A 22686-nucleotide genomic window follows, 5' to 3' on the forward strand; every position below is an offset into this window, starting at 1 on the left:
AAAAAAAAAAAGAAAATCTCTCTACCATGTTAACTATGATGGTACACTCTGTTCTGGTTTTTCAGGGCCAGGTTTTTATATGATTTTCAGCAAGTGTTTTATTTCTAGTGTTTAGTGGCTTGAAGATGCTGATGCTTGACAGCATTGAGATTCTGTAAGATGCCACATACAGTAGTTAGAAAACATTTAAGCGTGAGTTGTGGGATACTGATTTATCTCACAAATGCATGTGATGTGTGTATGTAAGCAGAGAAATGGAAACTGTTTGCAGAGGGGAGCACAAGGCATGGATCAGCATCACTAATCTACAGCTGAGATCTTATCCTGTCACTTGAAAAAGAAAACTCTCATGATGAATTAGGAAAGAGTCAACTGTTTAAAATCATTTTGTTGCTTCTGTTTAACATTTGTGTGGGGGATGGGAATGGACTGTTCTGTCAAGCTTTCAAAAATTGGAGTATTCCAGCATGAAAACAAATTGCTAGGAGCATCCAGACTTTGTTCAAATACATTTTTCTATCTACAGATACTAGTGGTCTTATCTGAAACCAGAACACACATTCTGAGCAGCTGCATGACACTTAAATTACTCATGTTTTTGTATAGAGTCAGTCGTTGACCTTCAGCACAATATCTATGTGATTGTCTAGTGTCTCTCCTGCTCATGAAATGGCTGGGCACAGTTTCACCTGGTGCTATGGAATATCTAGGCTATTGTGACAACTCTAGACCTGCCTGCTTTCTTGATGTAATCATGTGCAAAGTCTGTAAGTTGCAAGATGAAATGTTCTACTGTGTCAAAGCACAAGAGAGCCAATGAATTGATCCCGTTTCTTGACTAGCTCCTGCAGTATAGGGAAGTCTGTATAAAACTAAAGATTGTAATGTTTTTGTAGCTTTACTTTCTCAATGACTTCAGTATATTTAAAGGGACAGACTTGTTAAGACTGGTTTGTTCATACAGTAATGTCAGTGTAGCTTACTAGTGTATGCAAATACATGGTACACCTGCTCGTGTTGCCTCACACTGTGTGTGATTCTTCACCTCAATGTAGTTTGCATTATGTCAGAGTCTTTGGTTGGAAACACAGTTTAGTCCATATCAGTTATGACAAGCCAGTTTTAATTTAGACTGCCATGGCCTTACTGTTCTGTACCAACTATCACACTGTTGCACAGACACTACATGCTGCCTGCATTCAGTCTGAACTTTGCATTTTAACTTTTTTGTCCCCTTTCAGTTCTCTGAAGCATGATTTCAATTAATTCATACTCTGGTGCTGTAGAGGAGAGGGTATATTAACTTGCTACTGTAGTCCCTAGTTCACCAGGAACTGTTACAGTTACTTTTATTTAGCAAACTTGCTTGTGCCTAAAATAAGGAAACTAAACTAGAATGTGTGAATCTTTGTGAGGGACCAGGTCACTGTTTAGTTAACTGGCCTATAGCTAAACTTGATGTGTTTGGTGTTTATATACTTCACTGCTTTCAGCATTTATGGCATCCAAACACTACCAATTGTTAACCTGTGCATTACTCTCTGCATGTGAACAACTTATACGATTACTGAACTTTGTAAATACGTGAATTTTTTTATTTAGGTGGATGCATATGTTGGTTTACTGCTCTTCAGCTTTATTCAATAAACTTATGTTTTGAGGGTTGTATTGACACTTAACTGACTGACTTGAGTTGATGTGGCTTAACTCATGGAAATACGTTATGGGGTGTCTGTCTCGTCTCCCACAAGATTACAGTGGGGGCAGAAGGCTCGGTAAATAACTGAGCTGCTTTATGTTCTGTGGTTCAACTACTCAAGTGAAATGCTTATAAAACTGCCTCTCAGGCCTGGGGCTTTCTCAGCTTACATGAGCAAGCTTAGCCAGTCAGTCTCGGCAGACATCAGTGCTGTCTTATGTTTATGAAACGCACTGGTCAGCTGAAGGGTCTTAAGTACGGGCAGCCTTCTGGAGCTCTGTTTTCAGGAGACAAATGCACGTGTCTACAAGCTTGTTTCTTGTCGTCAAGCCTAGAGTAAAATCTCTGCTTTTCTAGCACAAGCATCAGATCTAGCAGTGCCTGATCATTCAGTGCCAATTAAAGCATAAAGATGCTTATCTCATTGGAAAGCGAGGCTTTCGCTGACTGAGGTCTTGAACAAAATCTTACTCTGAGTGTTCTTCCCAGATGCTTTGTTGCATTAATTTCTCTTGGGTCACTGATTAACTTATAGGACTGTATGTCAACATCTTCCAAGTAATGGTAACAAATTGGATGTCTTCTGTTCACAGCCTGCCTCCATGTAAGCTTTCAAACTTAGTGAGCTGTAACGGGTTTGTTTTTAGGCCTGAGAACTGGTCAGTTAGCATCCTTCACGTGTAACTCAGCTGGTGGGAAGCACTAATGAACTTTCAAGTAAAAGATCGCGCCCATATCTCTTCAGTTGATGGGGTTTCCTGCATGCAAAACAGGCTACCTGGAGTTAACGTTCAAAGCCAAATGCCTCTAGACGCAAAATCTGAAAACAGTATTACTGCTCTAGGATTTGTCACCCTGGTTGGTCTGATACCAGCACTAATCACTTTAATCAGCTGTGGTGTGAACTTGGCCAACAGCTGTTTGCTTGATGTCCATTTAAGTAATAGTTTCTAAATATAAATAGCAAGGAGAGCTACACTGGCCACCCATGATGTGCGCACTCTAAAAAGTACATTTGTATTGCTTCATGAAATGACTCCACCTAGGTTTTCACAGCTTTTCTTGTACAGTTCTTCCAGATGCCGTTAGTTACTCACATGGCAGAAATGTAGACCTTGAAGAGACTATTTGAATCCAGCGCAGAGGGTTACGCTTTTTCTGTGTGAGCGCTTGATTAACTTACCAGCTCCCTTTGTTCTGAAACAAAAGGGAAGTGTAATAAGTCTTTCCAGAGAAGTGAGGCTGTTCTCGCCACCTTTCAGCCTTGGACTGAAAAAACTACTCGCTCATCTGACACAATTAAGTCCAAGGTTAAACCTTTTTCTGTTCTAATACAGGCGTGGAGCCTAAGAGAGGCATTAGCAGTGTTGTCTGCTGAACTTGGATGGTATAGCTGTGTTCTGCTTCTAGAAATCTCTTGGGCCACTCTAATCTCTCATGACGATTACTTGTCTCAGGCTCTGTAGTGAGCCTGGACAGTAAAAAGAGACTGATTAAGTTTCACATTCTCTTAACAAAAGTTGCTTTTGGGAATGCATTTTAGTAACATAAATTATTGTATGTAAACATCAAAAGCTGTAGTCCTGAAACTCTCTTCTGATGTATCTGCAGGAGGCCTTGAGCGTTAGTGTATTAAGAAAACTGGGTCTTGTGAAAAGGCAAATACTGAGCCAGAGAGAACTCTGGGTCACGAATATGCATGCAAGTTAGGCACCAGTCCTACCTTTATGACCTCGTGATGCGTTGGTGTTGTATGGTGTCCTGATGATTTAAAATAGCCGTCAACTCTAAATACTTGTTGGTTTTGTTCAGTACAAGCGATCGTTCTTACTGATCCTAGAACGGCACATCTCTAGATTAGACTGGGAAGAAATGTTTGTGCGTGCTCCCACGGCGACGGGCTGTGTAGAAGTTTTCCTTGGAGTATTAATGTCCTATTGACGTTAGCGTGGACGGCGGTTTCTTTTAAATGCCGTTACAGAGCAGCATAACTCTCATCGTCGCCCCGAGTACAGCTGAGTGTCTTAGCAGCTGCACAGAGCAATTCTGCCCTACTGCTTGGCAACATGAAAAACGCACAGATGTGGAGCTGTCTCGTGATCTGTGGAACTAATAGTCTAGTTCCACTAATAATCTAATTCTTATCAATTTGCGTTTTCTCTTTGCATCTTTATGAAAACAGGTTGGAAAGACGGTCCTTTTTGGATGCTGACTTATAAAACTGCATAATCTTCACTTTCTGGTAGAAGAAAGGAGGCCAAAGAAAATGCCTTAAACAGTCTCTCTGGTTAAATTAACATAGGAATGTTGTGCAGGGATCTATAATAACTTGAAGTATGACTCAGCTGGCTTATCAAGCTTTTAACTTTTCTAAGGTTTAATTTTATAGTTAGCCGTGGCTGTGCAATGGCATGTCATGATTTGCTTTGTGCGTGTTTACGGAATGGGACAGAAAGGCGCTTCCTCCCTGTAGCATGCCCCGGCACTGCTCTCTGCTGGCTTGCTTCTGCACTGACCCTGACTGGAGCGAGCTGTGTGAATTCTCAATACGGGGGTGTAAATCAGGTTATTTAGGCTGTCTTGCTAAGAGCAGTGCATTGCTGATGAGATGAACAGCAAAGCAATGGATCGTGTTAGAGGAGAAGTAACGTGTGAATGCCTGAGCCGGGTATGTGCTTCAGGACTTTTATTCCCAAAACGTGAGTGTAGAATGATTCGTCTCACTAAATCATAAACCTTCAATGAGCAGTAGTCTGTTGCTTTAGGACTACAGATGCTGAACGTTAAAGTATGCCTTGGTGAAACATCAGGGAATTTCTTTTACGTGTCACTGAAATGACAAACAGGGAATGCGGTCAAAGGGGGTGTGCACGTACTCTTTTAAAGAAGTGAAATATTTGATGTTTTTATTTCCGTCACAGTGGAAGGTGGGTAAGTAGACCTTTGTGCCAGGATTAGTGCCTTTTAATTATGACATTTCAGGTTTTATTCTGTTAAAGGCAACATCTATCATTGTGATCATTTTGAAGTGCTTCAATAAAGTGTTGTTGAAAACCGTTCTTTCGCATGTTCATCTGTAGTAGTACAGCTCTTTTTATTATTGTTGGAAATATATAGGAAGTCGTCACTACCAATTTGTGGGAAACATTGTTATCCTCAAGCTAAACTAAACACATCTATGCTAAAATTTAATTCTTTAGATCATCTGTGAGAGGAGCCAAGAGGTCGACTCCTTGAAGCACTCCTCTAACAACAAAGAGAGTAGATGGTATCGCTTCCATGTAGGCAGGTATATTCAAGTAGTAAATTCAAGAAGTCTTTCCTGGCCTAATTGGAAAACTTCATGTTTTAAACATTTCATAAAACGGTGATCTTGAGTACATGAATGAGGCTAATTCTAAATTAATTCCAAATTGCACATTTTTGTTTTTAAAAAAAAAAGTAGTTGAATGCTGTTGCCTGGTTGATGCTTGGTCAGTGTGAGCTGTGCGTCAGGAGTGGTTTCTGTGAGAACGGTAGCAGCGTTAACTACCTAACTTCATCTTGAGAGAGCGACCGTAAGCTTTGTGCTCGGTGGGGGACAACTTTCTGGGTAGTTGTTCATGAAACCCTATCATTTCTGATTATGGTTTTGGTTTAGGTGCTGAAAGCATTCTGTTGGTCTCATTTGTGTTTCTCTCTGAAAAGACCCATCAGGGAGAAGTTCGTAAACCATATTATTCAACAAACAAAGCAAATATGTGAGTAGAGAAAGGAAAAGCTGTTGTGATGTGTGAAATTTAAAGCTAAACTTGATTCTCACAAAAGTCTCCGAGTCAAGTAAACTGGTGAGTTGCTTCTGTATAATTGTGTTAACTTGGGATGTGGAAAGATATTTTGGTCTTTTCAATGATGAGGAATGTTCCTAATTTTTTAGAGTCAATAAATGAATCCCCTTCTTGGTGTGAATAATATTATTTCTGGTGCATGAGGGGAAAAACCTTAAAAAGATACATGAATTCCGCAGTTTGAGGAAAGGAACTGAAAGAGCAACCTCAGGCTGCTATGTTTGAACAGGCTAGAGGATTTTAACGGGAGTCAGCGTACAGGAGTCTCGATGGACCGCTGGATTGTGATTTTTAGATTTATTCGTTCTACTGTTTCTGTTGCAGTGAATGGAAAACAAAGCAAGATCTGACTTCTGAAAGTATAAAATACAGGCTGAAGACAAATCACTAATGTCTGGTTGTCTGTCTAGGCGTGATAACAGTCTTTTTAACTATTTTTTTTCCCCTGTGTAGGGATTGTTTCACATTGTTTCTATCAACTCTCTTTGTAGCAAATCATGCGCTTTCTTGCTGAAAGGATGCAGTGCTAGGGTGAACACGGGTCCTTAGTTCAGCGATGAAGCAGTCACGCTTACAACCAGTTACTGCAGATGCTGTGAAGGTTTCTGGGGTCGCTGAGATGCGTGTCTCCTTTACCTCCCCCAGCTGTAGTTTCTTTACTGACTTTCCTGTTCTTTGCCTGTCTTTGAGGGCTTTTGTTTTTACCAGTACCGCCTGACTCTATTTCCACTTTCACATCTACAGTTCGCAAGTGGCGTTTCTCAGCTTTTCTGTTCATGTTGCTTTCTGAAAACTCCAGCTGCCTGGGAGCCCGTTCTTCCCTCTCTTCCAGCCCCGCATCAAGCGCTGCTTCGCCACGCGCTCGGCGCTGCTCCGCTCGCTCCGTTTTCCGTCTCGCCCGTCGAGCGGGGTTCGCCTGTGGGTTCTGCTCTCTTATTTATGACTGAAAGGCAGTTTTCCAGGCTGAGTAACTGATGGCTTCTGTGGGACAAGCCTCCTAAAGTAAAATATTTAAAAACCCAGTGACTTTAAGCGAGAATGTCACACCAAACACAGTAATATTTCTGCCCTTAGTTGCGCTTCTGCCTGCAAAATAGAGATGCTTGTACGTCCTCATCCATCAGCTGACAGCTTCTTGCTTACGGAAATGGTGGCGATTATTACTGTGGTGGTGACGATGGCCCCGCGTCCCTCTCCCCCGCTCTCAGGGCCCGAGCGCGGCGTGGCTGCCCTCGCTCTCCTTTGGGCCTGGGGGCCGGCTCGGCCTGCCCTCGGCGCGGAGGATGGCTCCCCAGCCACGTTTCCTCGCCACGCCAGAGCCTCCTGATGCCATCTGCGGGGTACGGGGGCCTGGGCTGCGCTGGCAGCCGGAGGAATCCATTGCAAACGTTGCTCGAGCGGTTGAGGGTTTTTTGGTTGGACAAACTCTCCTTTCTCGTTCTTCCCCCTATCCCTGCCTCCCCGCAGGCTGCCCGCGGCTGTCAGGCCCGCCTTAGCCACCCGGCCCAGGCCTGACCCTTCCGCCCGGGCGGGGCGGCCGCCGCTCCGGCCCTCCGGCCGTGCCACGACAACCGCGGCCGCCCTCTGCGCCTGGCCCTTTAAGCTCGCCGGGGCCCGGCCCTTGAGTGACGCGGCGGCGCGCCCTATGAGCCAGGCGCGGTGGCGCCTCCGGCCAATAGGAGCGGGGCGGGGCGGGCCCCGCGGCGTCCACCGCCCGCGTTTCCCTTCCGCCCTTAAAGGCGACGCGCGGCGGGGGGGCTGCTCGCGCGGGCGGGGGAGCGGGGCGGCCCCTTTAAACTATGCGCGCGGCGCGCGGGCGACCATGCAATGGCGGTCGCTGGTGCTGGGGCTGCTGCTGCTGAGGCTGGGGCTGCAGGCGCTGCTGGCGCTGCTGCCCGCGCTGGCGCCCGGCCTCTGCCTGCGCCGCCGCTTCCCCTTCCCCTTCCCGCCGCCCGCCGCCCTCGGCCCGCCCGCCGCTGCCGCCGGCCCCGGCTCCTCGCACTGGGGCTCGCTGCGGCGGGGCGGCGGGGCGGCGGGGGGAGACGAGTACGAGCGGCGGTACAGCGGCGCCTTCCCGCCGCAGCTGCGGGCCCGCCTGCGGGATGCCGCCCGCCGAATGTTCGTCTTCGGCTACGACAGCTACATGCGGCACGCCTTCCCGCGGGACGAGCTCGACCCGCTCCACTGCCGCGGCCGCGGCCCCGACCGCCACGACCCGTGAGTTACCGCGCCGGGGGGCGGGGGGGTGGCAGGGCCGCGGCGGCGGGGCCTGAGGCTCGGTCCTTCCCTTTCCAGCTCCAACCTCAACATCAACGACGTCCTGGGAAACTACTCGCTGACCCTGATCGACGCGCTGGACACCTTGGCGGTGAGTCCGGGCGGGGGGGTGGCTGGGGGGCACCTCCGCAGCTGGCCCTGGCCGTCGGGTTACTCGCCACACCGCGGCCCGGCCCGGTGGTGCCGCCGGGAAGGGCGCTGGGCCGGCCCGCCGCCATGGCTGCGCTGGGCCCTGCGGCGCCCGCTTGAACTCGATCGTGAGGGGGAAGCGCAGGGGGTGCGTGGCGGCAGCCGGGACGGACAGGCTGTATTTTGGAATTAGGTTAAAGTACGTTAGCAGAGCCGGAGGGAGCGGGGGGTGCTCGGCCTGGAGAGGAGGGGGCTGCGGGGAGGCCTGAGTGCGGCCTGGCAGTGCTGAGAGGGGCCTGCGGGAAGGGGGGGGGCAAGCTTTTAGCAAGGCCTGTTGGGACAGGACAAGGAGTGATGGGTTTAAACTAGAGAAGAATGGATTTAGACTGGAGATAAGGAAGAAATTGTTTACAGTGAGGGTGGTGAAGCACTGGAAGGGGTTGCCCAGAGAGGCGGTGGAGGCCCCGTCCCTGGAACCATCCCAGGCCAGGCTGGCCGGGGCTCTGAGCACCCTGCTCTGGTTAAAGCTGTCCCTGTCACTGCAGGGGCTGGGCTGGGCGAGCTCTGAAGGGCCCTTCCAGCCCAAAGCACTCCATGATTCCATGATTCTAGTGTAGCTGGGATGTATCGCCCAAGAGTAATTCTGCTAATCAAGCTCCGAAGGCAGTGTTTGAGCAGGACACGGACGTTAATGTCCAAAAGGCTGAAGGCACTTGATGAGAGGCTTCGAGAGGTGAGAAATCCCAGGTGCTCTCACATGTGCGTGAGCCTTGCTTGCTCTGTTCGCTTAGCCCGGCTCTCAGCAGCGAAATGGGTGCCTGTTGCAGTTCACCGGATGGTTTATTCCCAACCCTGATGCGGGCAACCGGGAGTTAAAGCTCGCTCTGAGCTACAGAGCTTCGTTTAGAAGGGCTGTGAAACTGCAGGTCTCGGTTGTGGGATGCTGGGTTTGAGGTGGGAGCGTGGTCATGAGCTGTCACCTCGATGGACTTTGAAGGAAGGAGTTAAAGGGGAAAATGAGGATGTAGTACAGCGTTAATTTGTTCAGCATTGTCTTGAAGATGGGTCTTGCTAGGTTCATCTGCCCTGGTACCAAACAGCACTGATACTGTCCCTTGCTCTGAGGTTGAACTTATAACCACAACAGATCAGGTATCTTGAATCAGCTCTGTATTTTAAAAAGAAAAAAAAAAAAAAAACTAATGGAGCTGAAGAAGCGGGGTACTTGGTAGAGAAACTTGCTGAGAAGTTGAAGGAAGATGGCAACAGAAAGTTTCAAACTGGAGGGAGTTACTCCACAGTGTTTTCTAAGGGCCTGCCATGGGACCAGTGCTGTTTAGTCTTTGTGTGTTAATGTTGTTAATGCACAAAGTGCTGATGTTTCATGCAGAGCTGCTGATAAAAATAGAGATCAATTCTTAAGATGAAAAGTGGGTGAGATGACATCGTGAGGAACTAATTAAAATTGTAATGAACTTCAGCAATATGAAGTAAAAGGTCTAATAGCTTGTAAGTGAGAGGTTATTAAATATTTTATTTCTGAGGAGAAGGTGGTGCAGGGCGTATGCTAGCTAACAGCTGGGTCACGAGCTAGCGGTGTTACACGTGCAGGGAAGGGTAAGAGTACTTGGAGATGGATCAGCAGAAATTCCCAGAAGAGACAGAGGAAATTTTGGAGATCTTCCCCAAGGCTCAGGTGAGATCTCTTTCAGGGTACTGCCATCACGGGTGTTCAGGAAGGGTGGATTTGAACTGGGACATGCATGGGTTGCTGAAAGGTATGTCAGGAGGAGAGTTCGTCTTATTCAAGATGAGTGCAAGCGCTCTGAATTGTTTTGCTTGGCAGAGAGGGCCTGACCGACACATAAATCTGTATGAAGAGCGGTGAAAGGAAGGAGGGGAGAAAGCTGTAAAGCTGCTTCTTGCCTGCTAAAACAGACCATTGTGTGCATTTCTGATAAAATTTGAAGATCATGTGAGAAGCAACTCAGTTTTCTGTTAGTAGTACCAGTGGTATGGTATCAGGGTGAAGGGCCCCTTCCTTGAACTCCTTATGCATATTTAGAGACCCCCTTTGGTTTCATTAGTCTCATTTTTGCAGCCAGGGCAGATTCTTGGCCTTCTGGAGTGTCAGGGCCCACTGAGGCACTGGATCCGTGGCGTGTTTCTCCCCTCTTGTGCAGAAGGCAGTGTGTGCAAGGACCGTATGTGTGCTTCGGCTTACAAAATACCTCCCCTTGCTACAGTGGAATTGCAGCTCTGTGGTGAGCAGGTCTCAGCTCTTTAACTGAACATGGCAGTAATGAACAGAACTGAAAGCAGGAAATGAGGAAAACGTTGGTTTTAACCGAAATGGCAGTTTGGGATCTGTGCTACGTGGCTGATGGTGTGTTGGTTAAACAGTTACCTTCCTGTCCTCGTTTACCAGTGGCTGAGTTTCCTATACACACCTTTTGGGGCAGTACATAACTCTCTTTTTTCCTCAAATATACAACTTCTGGTTCCTAGAATCTCTTGTGTTTCAGAAGCTTCTGCATGGAGAAGGGCTGTTTTGCCCTTCATCTGCTCAGATCGAGCATGGGAATGCTTTCCCACTAGGTCTGGGTAATGGAGAGAGCAGGCTGGCCGGCACGTGGTGCTTTGATGGTTAAAGAGCTGGTATGTTGCCTGTATACCCAGCCTTATCATGAACTTAGGCAAGTGGGAACCTGTGTTTTCCTTCCTTGAAGCTGGGGCTGAATTTACGTCTGTCTCTGGAAATAGTGGAAATCAGTTGCTAAGATACACCTAGAGAAAACTGGGCATGGCACGCGGTGTGGAGTCAAAAGCCCGAGAGGTTGGACTCCCCTGGTCAGAGAAATGTCAAATCAGAATTCATTGTTCTGCAAGTTGTGTTACCTTTTAAGCTAAACTTAACTCTTAAACTGAGAGTTTAAGCAAATAAAACGTGGGGTGTGCTAGATCTTAAAAGTTGTTAGGCTCCTGCTCTAAGAGATCACCCACGAGGCTGATGTTGGGGATGGAAGAGAGCATGAGTACGTAGATTAGTAAAACGGACAGAAATCTATCTTTGTGGATTTCCCTGTTTTAGCCTACTTTTGTAAAAATGCACTTTTACATGTCAGTAGGATGGGTAACTTCCTGGAAAGTCTTTTTAGCGGGAGCTTGAAGTACTCTGTTGTGTATCTAGTTAATACGACTGTTAGTCTAAAATGTGAACTTGCCATTCTCTTCCCCAACCCACTTCTGAAGCAACAATTAGACAAAATAGCTTTGTTTTTATGTAAAAGGTAATGGGAAACTCCTCAGAATTCCAGAAAGCAGTGAAGTTGGTGATTGACACCGTTTCATTTGATAAAGACTCAACGGTCCAAGTTTTTGAGGCAACAATCAGGTAAGTCGCTCGAAGTTTCTGTCTTTAAAACAGTGGCAAGGTTAAAGACTTGCATATGTGGGAGAACCAAAGTAAAATCATAAGGATGTCTTTGGTAGCCTTTATTCCATAATTGTTCCTTGAGTAAGTTGTTTTTTAACCTTTTATGGAAATATTCTGTCCTTTCATAGTTAAAACAATTTTAATGAGTCACATGTGACTTGAAGCAGTGATACAACAGTAGTCTCAGCTGCGTTCGGCTTGCAGACTGCCATTTTTTTGTTGTTGCTCTTGCAGCAGAGGTTCAGATCTGTGCACAACAAACCACCCTGCTGACAGGTTTTCCCTCTTTTGGTTTTCTTCCATGGGCCTTCTGCTTGCTTTCGCTTTCGTTTTAGATGAAAAACAGGCCGTTCTGCCTTGGCAATGAGTTTAAGATACTGTCTGATTTTAAATGGCTTCATTTTCTGAATGTCTTAACCAGTGTTTATTCAATTGCTGCTTAACCTGGCTAGGCTTTCTTTTTTCTGACTACTAAGTTTATGTAACAACCTTGCTGCCATTTGCAGGGACAAGGAGGTCTTTACTGGTAAATAGACTTGGTATGTTGTAAGGAGCTACTGGGTTAGGTAAATTTTGCATAACCAGATTTTTGGGATTACTGTGGATGACAAGCAACATGATTTCTAGATGTTTTCACTGCTGGTGGGGAAGAAAAGCAGTTGTCTTTCTGTAGTGCCTGTAAGGTGCACAATGTAATAATTCTGTTAAACATGACACTGGTAAGGGTTTAGCTGAAGAACTAGGTTCAGATCAGGTTTAAAAACTGAAGATCTTTTCCTTTTCCCATAGGGTTTTGGGAAGCCTGCTTTCTGCCCACATAATAATTACAGATACCAAACAGCCTTTTGGTGATATGACCATTAAGGATTATGACAATGAACTGTTGCATATGGCTCATGACTTAGCAGTGAGGCTACTTCCAGCCTTTGAGAACACCAAAACTGGAATTCCATATCCTCGGGTAAGTGAGCATGTCAGCACGGTGGGGAAATAATCTCAAAGTAGTAATTTACCTGTCCTACAACTCGGATTCTGTGCCCTGTGTGTGCCTTTATATGTGTGCTTGGGGTATTGAACCTGCTCTAAGCTGCGTTAAAATGGTGTGTGTGGGAAAACTGCGCTAAGTTACGGTGACATGGACGATATATTAGTTGCTCCTTACGGCTAGTAAATGTTTTCTTTAGGCTGTTTTTTCACTCTGTATATATCGTTCCATATGGGTTAGTAGTCATTTGTTTCTGTGCTGTTTGGCTGGAAGCGCCCTGCCCCGCGCTTTCTTCCTATATATTATGCAGCAACAAACAATGCTGTCATTAAGAAGGTTAACAAGAAATACTGTAAAGGCAAATAGCCTAGGAAAGTGACTTTATCGGCGACTTTGGTACTAAGATAATTGCGATAAAATAAAACTGACCTAAAATATTTGTCAGACTGGGCTTGGAATTTGTAATTTTCTTGAATACTGCTCAGTGGCCGCTCAAGAATACTGCGGTATTCTTGAATACTGCGTCCTCTCGTTTCAAGCAAGGAGAGGGATGTCAGTTCTAGCGGAACAACTCCAAACTGTAAAACTAATTAGCACTTGCCTGACTACTTTTAATTTCTGGGGACAGCAGCACTGCTTTTCCTTCAGACTGTAGAAACATGTCAGGCTGTAGAAACATGAACTTTCACTTCTGTTCAGAGTCCAGTAAAGCAGTTGAGGGTGGTGTTAACTTCCCTCAGCATTTTGTTCCATGGGGAAGTTGAGGAGCATTTGCTGAGAAAACTCTTGGTTTCAAGAGCACTAAATGAGGGGAAGCAGTACTTGCATCACACTTGGAAGAACCTGAACGTTTAGTAGAAATGACGAAAAAGTGGACTGAAATTAGGAAGGATTAGCAAGTATAAGAGTAGCAAAATTAGGACTGCCCACCTTGAGCATGATGTTATAAAGTCGGAAGATGAATTTCAGGAATTCTTCAGGAAAGCTTTTTGACCAAGCAGCAATATGCTGCCTTTCTAACTATATACACGTTGCCTGCTACATATTGCAAAGACTAACAAAAAGGCTTTGTAACGGCCTTCTTGCTGTTAACACCCTCTCTACCTGCTTCACAGGTCAATCTGAAGAAGGGGGTACCTCCAGACAGCAATAATGAAACTTGTACTGCAGGAGCCGGCTCCTTGCTGGTGGAGTTTGGTATCCTTAGCAGGCTGCTTGGCGATTCCACGTTTGAATGGGTGGCCAGGAGAGCTGTCAAAGCACTCTGGAGTCTCAGGAACAATAACACCGGACTGCTAGGTAATCTCCTCTGAGGTGATGCTATGTTGACTGGCTCCATGTTTTAACCTACCTCAGTGTCCTGTGGCAGATTGCCATCGTGCTACAGGTTTCTTTCATGTATCGTAAACTTTGTCGATCTGCTTCCTCTGTAGCTGTTAAGTCATGCTCTCCTTGTGTACTCGTGGTTTGTGTTGACCAAGTGGCACTTTGTAATTTCATAACAAAAATGGAGTATCTGAATGACTTCTTAGGACACAGGTTTCCAAAGACACATTCCTCATGAAACTGGGAAATGAAACTGAAGTTCTTGCATTTATATCCCCATTAATGTAATTTAGATTGGCAGATGACTAAAAGTATTTAAAACAACTGCGTGTGTGTGCTAGTTCCTTGAGTGAATGCACTGTAATGCTTTATTTTGATAGTAATCTTTAATCGTTCCTGCTTAAGACTTTTTGAAGATGTAGTATTTCTAAGTTCTGGTTCTTGATTATTTTTCTCTGATGTACTTGGCAACTTAGTCTAAACTTCTTGTCTGTTCTGAAAGGAAATGTTGTGAATATTCAAACTGGTCATTGGGTTGGAAAGCAAAGTGGATTGGGAGCAGGGTCGGATTCATTCTATGAATACCTTCTGAAGTCTTACATCCTCTTTGGAGAAAAGGAAGACTTGGAGATGTTCAATGATGCTTATCGGAGCATTCAGAACCACCTAAGAAGAGGGTATGTTATTTCATATGACAACCAGTCCCTTAAGCAACGAGTACTCCAGCAAGATGTGAGAGATTGTACAGTGTTTTGTGTCGTGCTCTAGACAATCTGCGTTCTCCTTTTTTCTTTAAAAAACAAAATCTTATTTCTGTGGTAGTCACCATGGAAATAAATTTTAACATTCCCTTCACTTCTTAGTCAACTGATCTGTATAGCATTATTGGTGCAAAGAAGCTAGACTGGTTACCGTCCGAGTTAGTAAATGTTAGACTGAACAAAGGCTGTAGAACTGCAAAGGAAAAGTGTTAAATTGGCTGGTTTAGTACTTCTAAGGCCTGATCTTACCTAGCGTGACTTTTTGGTAGAGATTCTGCTGACATAACTTTAGGATATGATGTACGTACCTTTATGAATTACTTTTTCTGAGAGCATGACTGATGTTTTGGTTCGTTTCAAAATGGCTTTGAGCCTAGCGTGACAAATGTGTGGCTCATTCTCTTTGCGGGTGGCAGCGCAGTGAAATGAAATGTGCATTTTGTTCTTCTAAAATGGTGAATATTTACACATGCTTATTGTTACTTGGCAGCCGAGAAGCTTGCAATGAAGGTGAAGGTGACCCTCCTTTGTACGTTAATGTAAACATGTTCACAGGACAGCTGATGAACACGTGGATTGACTCTTTGCAAGCCTTTTTTCCTGGGCTACAGGTAAACTTTCATTCTGTTAAAGACCGAACGACGCAGTAGAGGGGTGTCAGAAAGTCTCGTTCTAACCCTAGGCTGTGAATGAGCCTAAGCATCTCTTCTGAGGTGAGCTTGAAGCTGTGGGCTTACAGCTGGCCGCTCTGATAAGAGAGTCCTAGGGCAGTTCAGCTTTTGCATCAGCGTAACAATATTGGAAGGCCTGGCTTGCTCTCTACTGGATTTGAGATACTTTTAACTTTTCTCATTTAACCTCAGCATTTGTATACCGTGCTGTGAGGCTGCGCTCTGCTAAAGCTTTTAGTGCGAAGAAATTGATACATTAGCTTGGGGGGGGGGGGGGTGGGGGCGGGACTGTGGCAGCCTGGTTGGTGGGGTTTTTTTTGTCTCCCCTTACGAGGGTAGTGTTTTATTGTATGTCATGTTCCTGTACAGAGTGGAAAGCAATTTGCTGGCTTGCAGTATTAAGTGTGTGTGTTTACGGCTGTTGTTATGCCTAGGTATTGATAGGAGATGTGGAAGATGCTATTTGTCTCCATGCTTTTTATTATGCCATATGGAAACGATACGGAGCTCTCCCAGAAAGATACAACTGGCAATTGCAAGCACCAGATGTTCCCTTTTATCCACTGAGGCCAGAGTTAGTGGAATCCACATATCTTCTTTATCAGGTACTTGACTTTTCTGAGATTACAGCTCATGTTTTGCAAAACAGGTTTTGTTCAGAAAGTGACTTCTTTTACCCCTGGCCTCTGGCCTGCTAAAATTTGGTGCCTCTGGATCTGCCTGTTCTTGTCTGGAGGTCTCTGTTTAGGCACTAGATTGTTATACAATGTAGTTGCTAGGTCGTTTGCTTAAAAAATTGCCTTTTTTATAAGACAGGCAAAAATGAGACTAAACAACCTTTTCAAAAAATATCTGGCAGATTTTTACCAGGTAGAGACTTGTGACTTCTTAATAGAAGTTGTTGAAGTAAATGTAATAGCTTTCCTTGCTGTATTGTCTAGGTACAGTCTCCAACTGGCAGAAGATAACAGTAAACTAAAATAACTTTCTGGCTGCAAGAAAGCTGTGAAAGAGTTTGCGTTTACTACAAGTTTTTATTAGGATTTGCACTAAAGCAAATGTGAGAAGCTTGCACAGAGTAATCTAAGTCACGTTCCTATAAAAATAAGTTTGCTGTAATACACGAGAATGTGATACTGCTAGGCCTTTGTTGTGTCATTTTTACAAGATTTCAAAATTGCTGACTCTAACTCTTGTCCATCTTCCTTATTTAGGCCACAAAGAACCCATTTTACCTTCATGTGGGCATGGATATTCTGCAGAGTTTGGAAAAATATACAAAAGCAAAGTCAGTCTTCAATGTTTTTTGTCTTCTCTCACTGCTATATATGTATATTTTATTATATAAATATTATATAGAAACCAATCTACCAAATGTAGGTAAACCAGAAAACCCAACCCTTCATGAAAGCCATGAGTGATGATTCATTTATTAAGCAATTGTTTCTTTCTCATCTGAAAATGAAATTGTAGTCAACAACTTTATGCCTTCAGAATTTTATAACTACCTTTCAAAATGCATTGTTGATGATCAGTTGCTAAAAACTGGTAAAATTAGTAGGTTTGGGTTTGTTTTTTTTATTCCCCGTGGATCCTGCAAGAATATTTCTAACCTCATGGGCTCATGGTATTTAAGTAAACTGGAGGGGTGGCCTCTAAGATAGATGCTGCTGCATATCAGCTTTCATCTCAAGACAGTAACAGTGAATCCTGACTGTAATACTGAGTACCTGAACTTCTTGCAAGACTCAGAGGGAAGATGGCGAATTTTTATTCAACTATTGGTATTTACTGATTTTGTAGACAAGTCTGTACCAACCATAGGACAGTATAAAACAGTGCCATTCTGCAGTTAAGTGGGATTCAGATGCTGCGTAGGGAGTTGACTGAAAGAATTACAGGTGCATTGTGTGGCAGATTGCAGCTTCGTCATTTGTTAAGTGTTGGTGGGAGGGAAGAGTAGGTAGCTTGGGAAGAAACCTTTGCAAGAGACCAGGCTTCCAGACCTTCCCCGGTCTGGGGAAATCACCTGTTTTGTGCGGGATGCCTTGAAAGTATCTTGCTTCTTTGAGAGACTCTTAATAAATCTGCACGATGGAACGGATGAACCACAGGGTCGGTGATTACAGTCTCATCACAATACCAGAAACCAATAATCAGTGCTTACTTGTAACAGAGACTTGTTTCATTTTAACTTCACCCTTAGTGACAATTGGAATGGTCTGAAGTTAAGGAATATTTAGGGAGTGCTTAGAGATCGGAATGCATGGGAACTAAACCCAAACTAATCTTAAATCTTTCAGGTGTGGCTATGCCACATTACACCACGTTGTAGAGAAGACAAAAGAAGATCGAATGGAGAGCTTTTTTCTCAGTGAAACATGTAAATATTTGTACCTGGTATGTATATGTTCTTCATGTCAAAGATACTCTCTTGCATGCGCTGTGCACAAACATGGCACAGCGAGGAGGTGGGACGTTGTTAATTAGAAACTGTGCTGCGCTCTGGGGAAGAGGGGGGTTTAGGTATCAGAGTGTATCAGAGAATGCGCTGCTCTTCTTTCTTGGACCCTACCCTAATCTCGGAGGTTTGGGCAGTTGCTGGCTGGAGGGCTGGCAGCTCTTTTGGGGGGGGAGCTGGAAAGGAGAGGAAGCAAGACTGAAGGAAGCTACTGCTCGGCTCTGAGCTTAATTACTGCTTGTAGCCATTTTGCCTGCCTCGCAGCAGCCTCCCATTTCTCCCCATCAGGCTTTGGCAGTCACAGGAGAAAGCATTTGAGCCAACACTGCTTAAGCTACTGTTCTCAATCTCCTTTAGTGCAGAAAAACAAATAAATCTGTGACTGAATAGAAACAGTGGATGCCAGCCTAGAAATGCCTGCATAGTGCAGCTTAGAAAAATAGGGGCAGTTTAGGTTGTGTGAGTTTTTCCTTTGCTCTCCCCTTTTAACTGTTGAAATAAATCCCTTGCATTAAAAGTATTTATTTCCATTTGCTCTAACAGTAGTTACCCATTTAGCGCTAAAAGGTATGCTTTTTGTGTGATCCTTCAAATGCACAAATGTGTGCATTTTAACTTGCTGTTGATGGGGCATGAAGAATGTTGCATACATACTGTAGCTGTCTCTCCCATCTCTTGTTTAGTTGTTTGATGAAGAGAATCCACTGCATAAATCTGGAAATAAGTATATGTTTACTACTGAGGGACATATTGTGTCTGTGGATGAACGTTTTCGTAACTCGCTGTGGCAAGACATCCTCCCTGGAGAAGAGGACAGCGCGGAAAAAATGAAACCTAACGAATTTAAGGCAGTCAACTTCAGTTCTAACGTAAGGAATACAGAGTGTTCCTGGTTGTGTTGCTGGAGAAGGGATGTATGTTGAGCTGGGTCAGGCAGTAGAAAAAGAGCCATTTGGAAGTGTTACTACCAGGGCTCTGCAGTGTTTCCTTTATAAATGTCAAATACCTGAGAAGCTCCCTTGTGAAAAACACTTTCAGTAGTGGAATGACTAGATGAGGATAATGTGAGAGTGATTATGGTGAAGGTGAAACCTGTCCCTGTTTAAGTATTTTGCAGCAATTAGTTTGTTCTTTGTTAATTTCTTTCCAGTTATTTTTCCTTTCCCCTTATATTTGCTCTTAAAATTCTTCCAGTATTGCTGTGATGGGGAAAGAGAAAAGCAGAGGCTCATGTAAACAGAGCTTTTTTTTTTTTTTTGTTCCTCAGAATGGTTTTGAGGCATGTAAAGGTGACCTTTCTTAGCTAGGCACCAAATGAATACAGGGCTATGGATCCAGGGCCTATCACCAACCAAAATAGATACGTTTCTAATACAGAATGAATTTTAAAAATCTCTGCTAGTAGGTTCTAGCATGGTTCCTTTCCCCTTCCCCCCAATCCTGCAGAAAAAGAGCATTATGTTAAAAAACATTCACAGTTGTCATAGTGAAGAAGTCTCAGTTGAATAACAAGCTGCAGTAGTTTGGCGTGTATTTGGAAGCTTGCAGCCTGCACGAAGGAAACGCTTGCTGTTCATTTATGTGGTTTGTGCTGTAAGTTTGCAAAGGGTGAGGGAGAGTTGGGACCAAAAGCGCTATTGGGTACAATTTTCTGTACTGGGAGGAAATCTGTGGTTACTGATGCCGAAACACCTGCTAGATTACAGAGGGTATGGGATTGCCTGTTTTCGTATTTGAGTTCTTAAAAATATTCTCATTTGTTAACAGTGCAACCGAGTTCCCGATGAGAGAAGATACTTGCTGCCATTGAAGAGTAACTACATGAGACAGATTGATCGGATGGTGGGCTTGATCTGAACGGTTCTTCAGAGTAACTTTTATCATATGTCAGGAGGAGCGTGGGATTTGGCTGTAGATGTTCCTCTCCTCTTCAGCTACACGCCTGCATATGCTGAGTCACTTGGGTATCCCCCATGCTTGTTAGTTTTTAATTATGGACACGAAGGGAGATCAAGCTCTCTTATGAGTTCCGTCTTCTGAACTGTGGTAACTCCATGTGCCACCTGAATAGAGATTTCTTCTTTTAAGACTTCCTATGAAAAATGTTGTTGCAAATGAAGGCTGACTATTCTTTTTAAAAAAAAAAAAAAAAAAGAGAAAAAAAAAAAGAAAATTGGCATGTGCCACTTAGCTACCTCTTTGTAGCTGTATTACAAATGTCCCTTTAGAAAAGGGCCTAGTATTTAATTTGAAATGATCTTGGGGTTGGGGAAGGAATGGGAAAGTGCAATTTCTTATACCGAGTTTAATCATTGAATTATTCTGACTAGCAATACACAACCTTAAGTACTACTCAGGTAGGAACCCACTGGTAATGGGTTTTGCTCAAACAAAACCGCTGTATCTAGAATAGTGTCTTGAAAAGATAACTCCTGATCATGTAAGAAGCTATCAGTATAGTCACGATGCCCCTCAGATACACAGCTGTGTAGAACTGCACGGTCACAAGAGCCTGTGGCTACAGAAACCAGTAATAAAACAAATCAGGTGCCTTTTTTTTTTGTAAGGGAGTGAGGGGGAGGGAAGGGGAAATTGCAAAGCCACTCAAGCTGTCCAAGCAGCTAACTTTATATAGCTTAGCTGAGCAGAAGTTCCAAAAGTTTCTTTGTTTGCCATGTATCTAGTGCCTTTTCAGGAGAGATGCTGCTAAGAACTGGTATAACAGTACATGAAGAACAAACTATTTCACATTCCTGACAGCATTAATGTGTTAGTGCCTTAAGTTTTCTTCACTAGCAGGAAAAACAGCTTGCTTGGGAAGGTGGATAAAGTATTTCTGATTAGCTGGTTACAAAATACAGTGGATCCCAAAGTAATTTAAAAAGTAACTTACATATGAGATGCCTTTTTTTTTGGTTTGTTTTGTTTTAAGATACTGGAAGAATATCAACTGTTGTGTCCATCCCAAAGAATACTTGTGGGCTGGGTTTATTCTCTGTTTAGTTAGTAACGGGGCTGGCTCTGCATCACCCTGGGGATGGAGTTAGTAAGAGGCCTGAGCCTGCAGCACGCTAACTTCCCGCTACCGCAGGACAGTCTGGTACCTGCCATCGTAACAGGGTCGTGGCTGCAGCGGCTGTCGCCGCTGACTGCAGTGCTGTACTCTACCTGTAAACTGTGCCTTTTGGTTCCGGTGAGGAATGGCAAAAAAAAAAACCCCAATGCTGTTGTTTCATCCCACCATCTTGAAATACAGCTCAGGTATGTTTGAGGAATAACTGGCTGTGAACTTTCAGGAAGAAGGGGGTTAAATTCAGGCGGGGCTGCTGAGGGATGAAAGCAAACTGTGGCCGAAACAACTTATTCTAAATATAACAGTTGTTTTTTTTTCCAGTGACTCCACGTTGCTTTACACGCTTTTTACTTTTGACTACAGTTGAAGTAGTTGAATGCTACTGTTGGGTTAATTATTTTTAAATTAAGGCTTAAATATAAGGGCAAACTTGATCTGCTGTATTTTCACCTTCTTATAACAACATTGGTTGTCATAAACCATATGTTGCAACTCAAAACATTTTTAATAAATACGAAGTTAGTGCTGAAGAGGTTATCGTTTGAATCTTTTAGTACACAGATGCATCTCAGGGACTTCGTTGTAGAATCTGCTATTCCATGATAGCTGGATCTTGTATTCAGGCAAAAAAAAAAAAAAATCCTGTTTTCTTAGTTTTATTGTGTATATTTTAAAGGGGGGAGGATTAGAGGGGGGGGAGGGAAATATGTTAAGATTTCCCAAAACATTGCAATAGAATCGGTTGCCTTGATATTTGAGGCAGCTGGCAATTCCAACCCCTGTAGAATTGGCTTTCCAAACCTATTATTGGAATGTCTTAGTTGCCTATTTTAAAGCAAAATGTAAATTCAAGGCGTTACGATCCAAAGAGGTATTGGGAGAGGTTCAAGGTATAGTTTCTTAACCAGTAAACGTTGCCTGGGCATGCAGGTATGCTTCAGTTTGTAAACACGCAAAGAAGTGCGGGAGGACGTGTAAAGGGAGTGCTTTCTGCCAGCCGAGGGAGGCAGAAAGCAAGAATGTCTGGGCTTTCTGAAATTCTGCTACTGGGCCAGATCTTCTAGTTGTAGCTCGGAAATGAGAAGCGCTTGGTAGCGTGGGAGCCGAATGCAGCGTTCCACAACGGGCCCTTTACAATCACGGCATGGCAGATGCCGGGACGGACGTTGCCCTAGGTGTGTTGGTGGCTGCTTCTGGTAGTGATGGTTCCCTGCCTCGCAGTCCAGCTCTCTGAATGTGCATTACATACCTTGCAATTGCCTCTCAGTGGTTTGTGCCTTCTGAAGCACCTGTACCCTGATACGGCTTCCAGCCAAGCGTTACGCACAGAAATCTGTTTCAGAGTTTTCCTCGGAGAATTAGACGACTATAATGAAGTTGCACAACTGTTCTGCCACTGTGCTTTTCCCCCTTGTATAGTGCCAGAAATAGAGCGCGAGGTAGCTGTAGAATGGGAACAGCATGGGTGGGTATTGCAGCCTCTCAGCCCTTAGTGACTTGGACCGTTCGTTACGGTGCCAAATAGTGTATGGTCAGCTTCTCGCTAGAAACTGTATTGAAATCTGTGTTGCCAAGGTGATCTGACAGTCATCTGTCCGTAGGAACAGTTTTTGTCTACAAGGAGACTGGTGCTGACTACGTGGTAAAAGGCTTTGTATTCTTCAAGGAGCAAATTTTTCTTCCTCTTTCTTTTAAAAACGCTTTGATACATTTTTACTCAGTAATGACAGGGCACATGTTATGCACTAAAATGAAAACTTTTGTATAAGTCAATGATATCAAAATGAAATTGATAACACTGCTGGAATAACTTGCTGAAACAGGCTTTTGTATTTCTTGGTATAATGTGCAATATAAATTTTTCCTCATTAAAAATGCAATGTATGCTTAATTGTCATTTTTCCATGAGGTATTTAATTGGGGATGGGAAATTTTTAAGAGGACCAAATGCTCTTTCATGAAATGTCCTACATTTTCAAAACTGAGCTTAAACTTTACAAATCTGCATTAAAAATATGGTGTATTTGGCCACTTTTATGTG

At 44.1% G+C, this 22686-nt stretch overlaps 1 protein-coding gene across 2 annotated transcripts; it reads left to right on the top strand.

The window, feature by feature from the left end:
* The first annotated feature begins 7348 nt into the window (after positions 1-7348).
* EDEM1 (ER degradation enhancing alpha-mannosidase like protein 1) lies at positions 7349-22651 on the top strand. Of its 2 annotated transcripts, XM_075713993.1 has the most exons (13): positions 7349-7470; positions 7558-7743; positions 7822-7894; positions 11223-11326; positions 12158-12329; positions 13469-13652; positions 14182-14356; positions 14931-15051; positions 15546-15716; positions 16326-16399; positions 17415-17511; positions 18256-18441; positions 19340-22651. In XM_075713993.1, exons 1-13 carry the CDS (start codon positions 7349-7351, stop codon positions 19427-19429), a joined length of 1755 nt encoding a protein of 584 aa, XP_075570108.1. In that variant the 3' UTR covers positions 19430-22651. The 2 variants fall into 2 exon arrangements, with proteins under 2 accessions (XP_075570108.1, XP_075570107.1); XM_075713992.1 differs by having other exon boundaries at positions 7349-7743.
* Positions 22652-22686: the final 35 nt, after the last annotated feature.

Source organism: Pelecanus crispus, chromosome 7 (assembly GCF_030463565.1).
Source record: "Pelecanus crispus isolate bPelCri1 chromosome 7, bPelCri1.pri, whole genome shotgun sequence".
Classification (NCBI taxonomy): Eukaryota; Metazoa; Chordata; class Aves; order Pelecaniformes; family Pelecanidae; genus Pelecanus; species Pelecanus crispus.

Excerpts from the sequence above, each read along its gene's own strand:
- EDEM1 (XM_075713992.1), top strand. The coding sequence starts at position 7,349 with ATGCAATGGCGGTCGCTGGTGCTGGGGCTGCTGCTGCTGAGGCTGGGG. Across the intron at positions 15,717-16,325 it reads CCACATATCTTCTTTATCAG|GCCACAAAGAACCCATTTTA; the intron begins GTACTTGACTTT and ends TTCCTTATTTAG. Across the intron at positions 17,512-18,255 it reads CATGTAAATATTTGTACCTG|TTGTTTGATGAAGAGAATCC; the intron begins GTATGTATATGT and ends TCTCTTGTTTAG.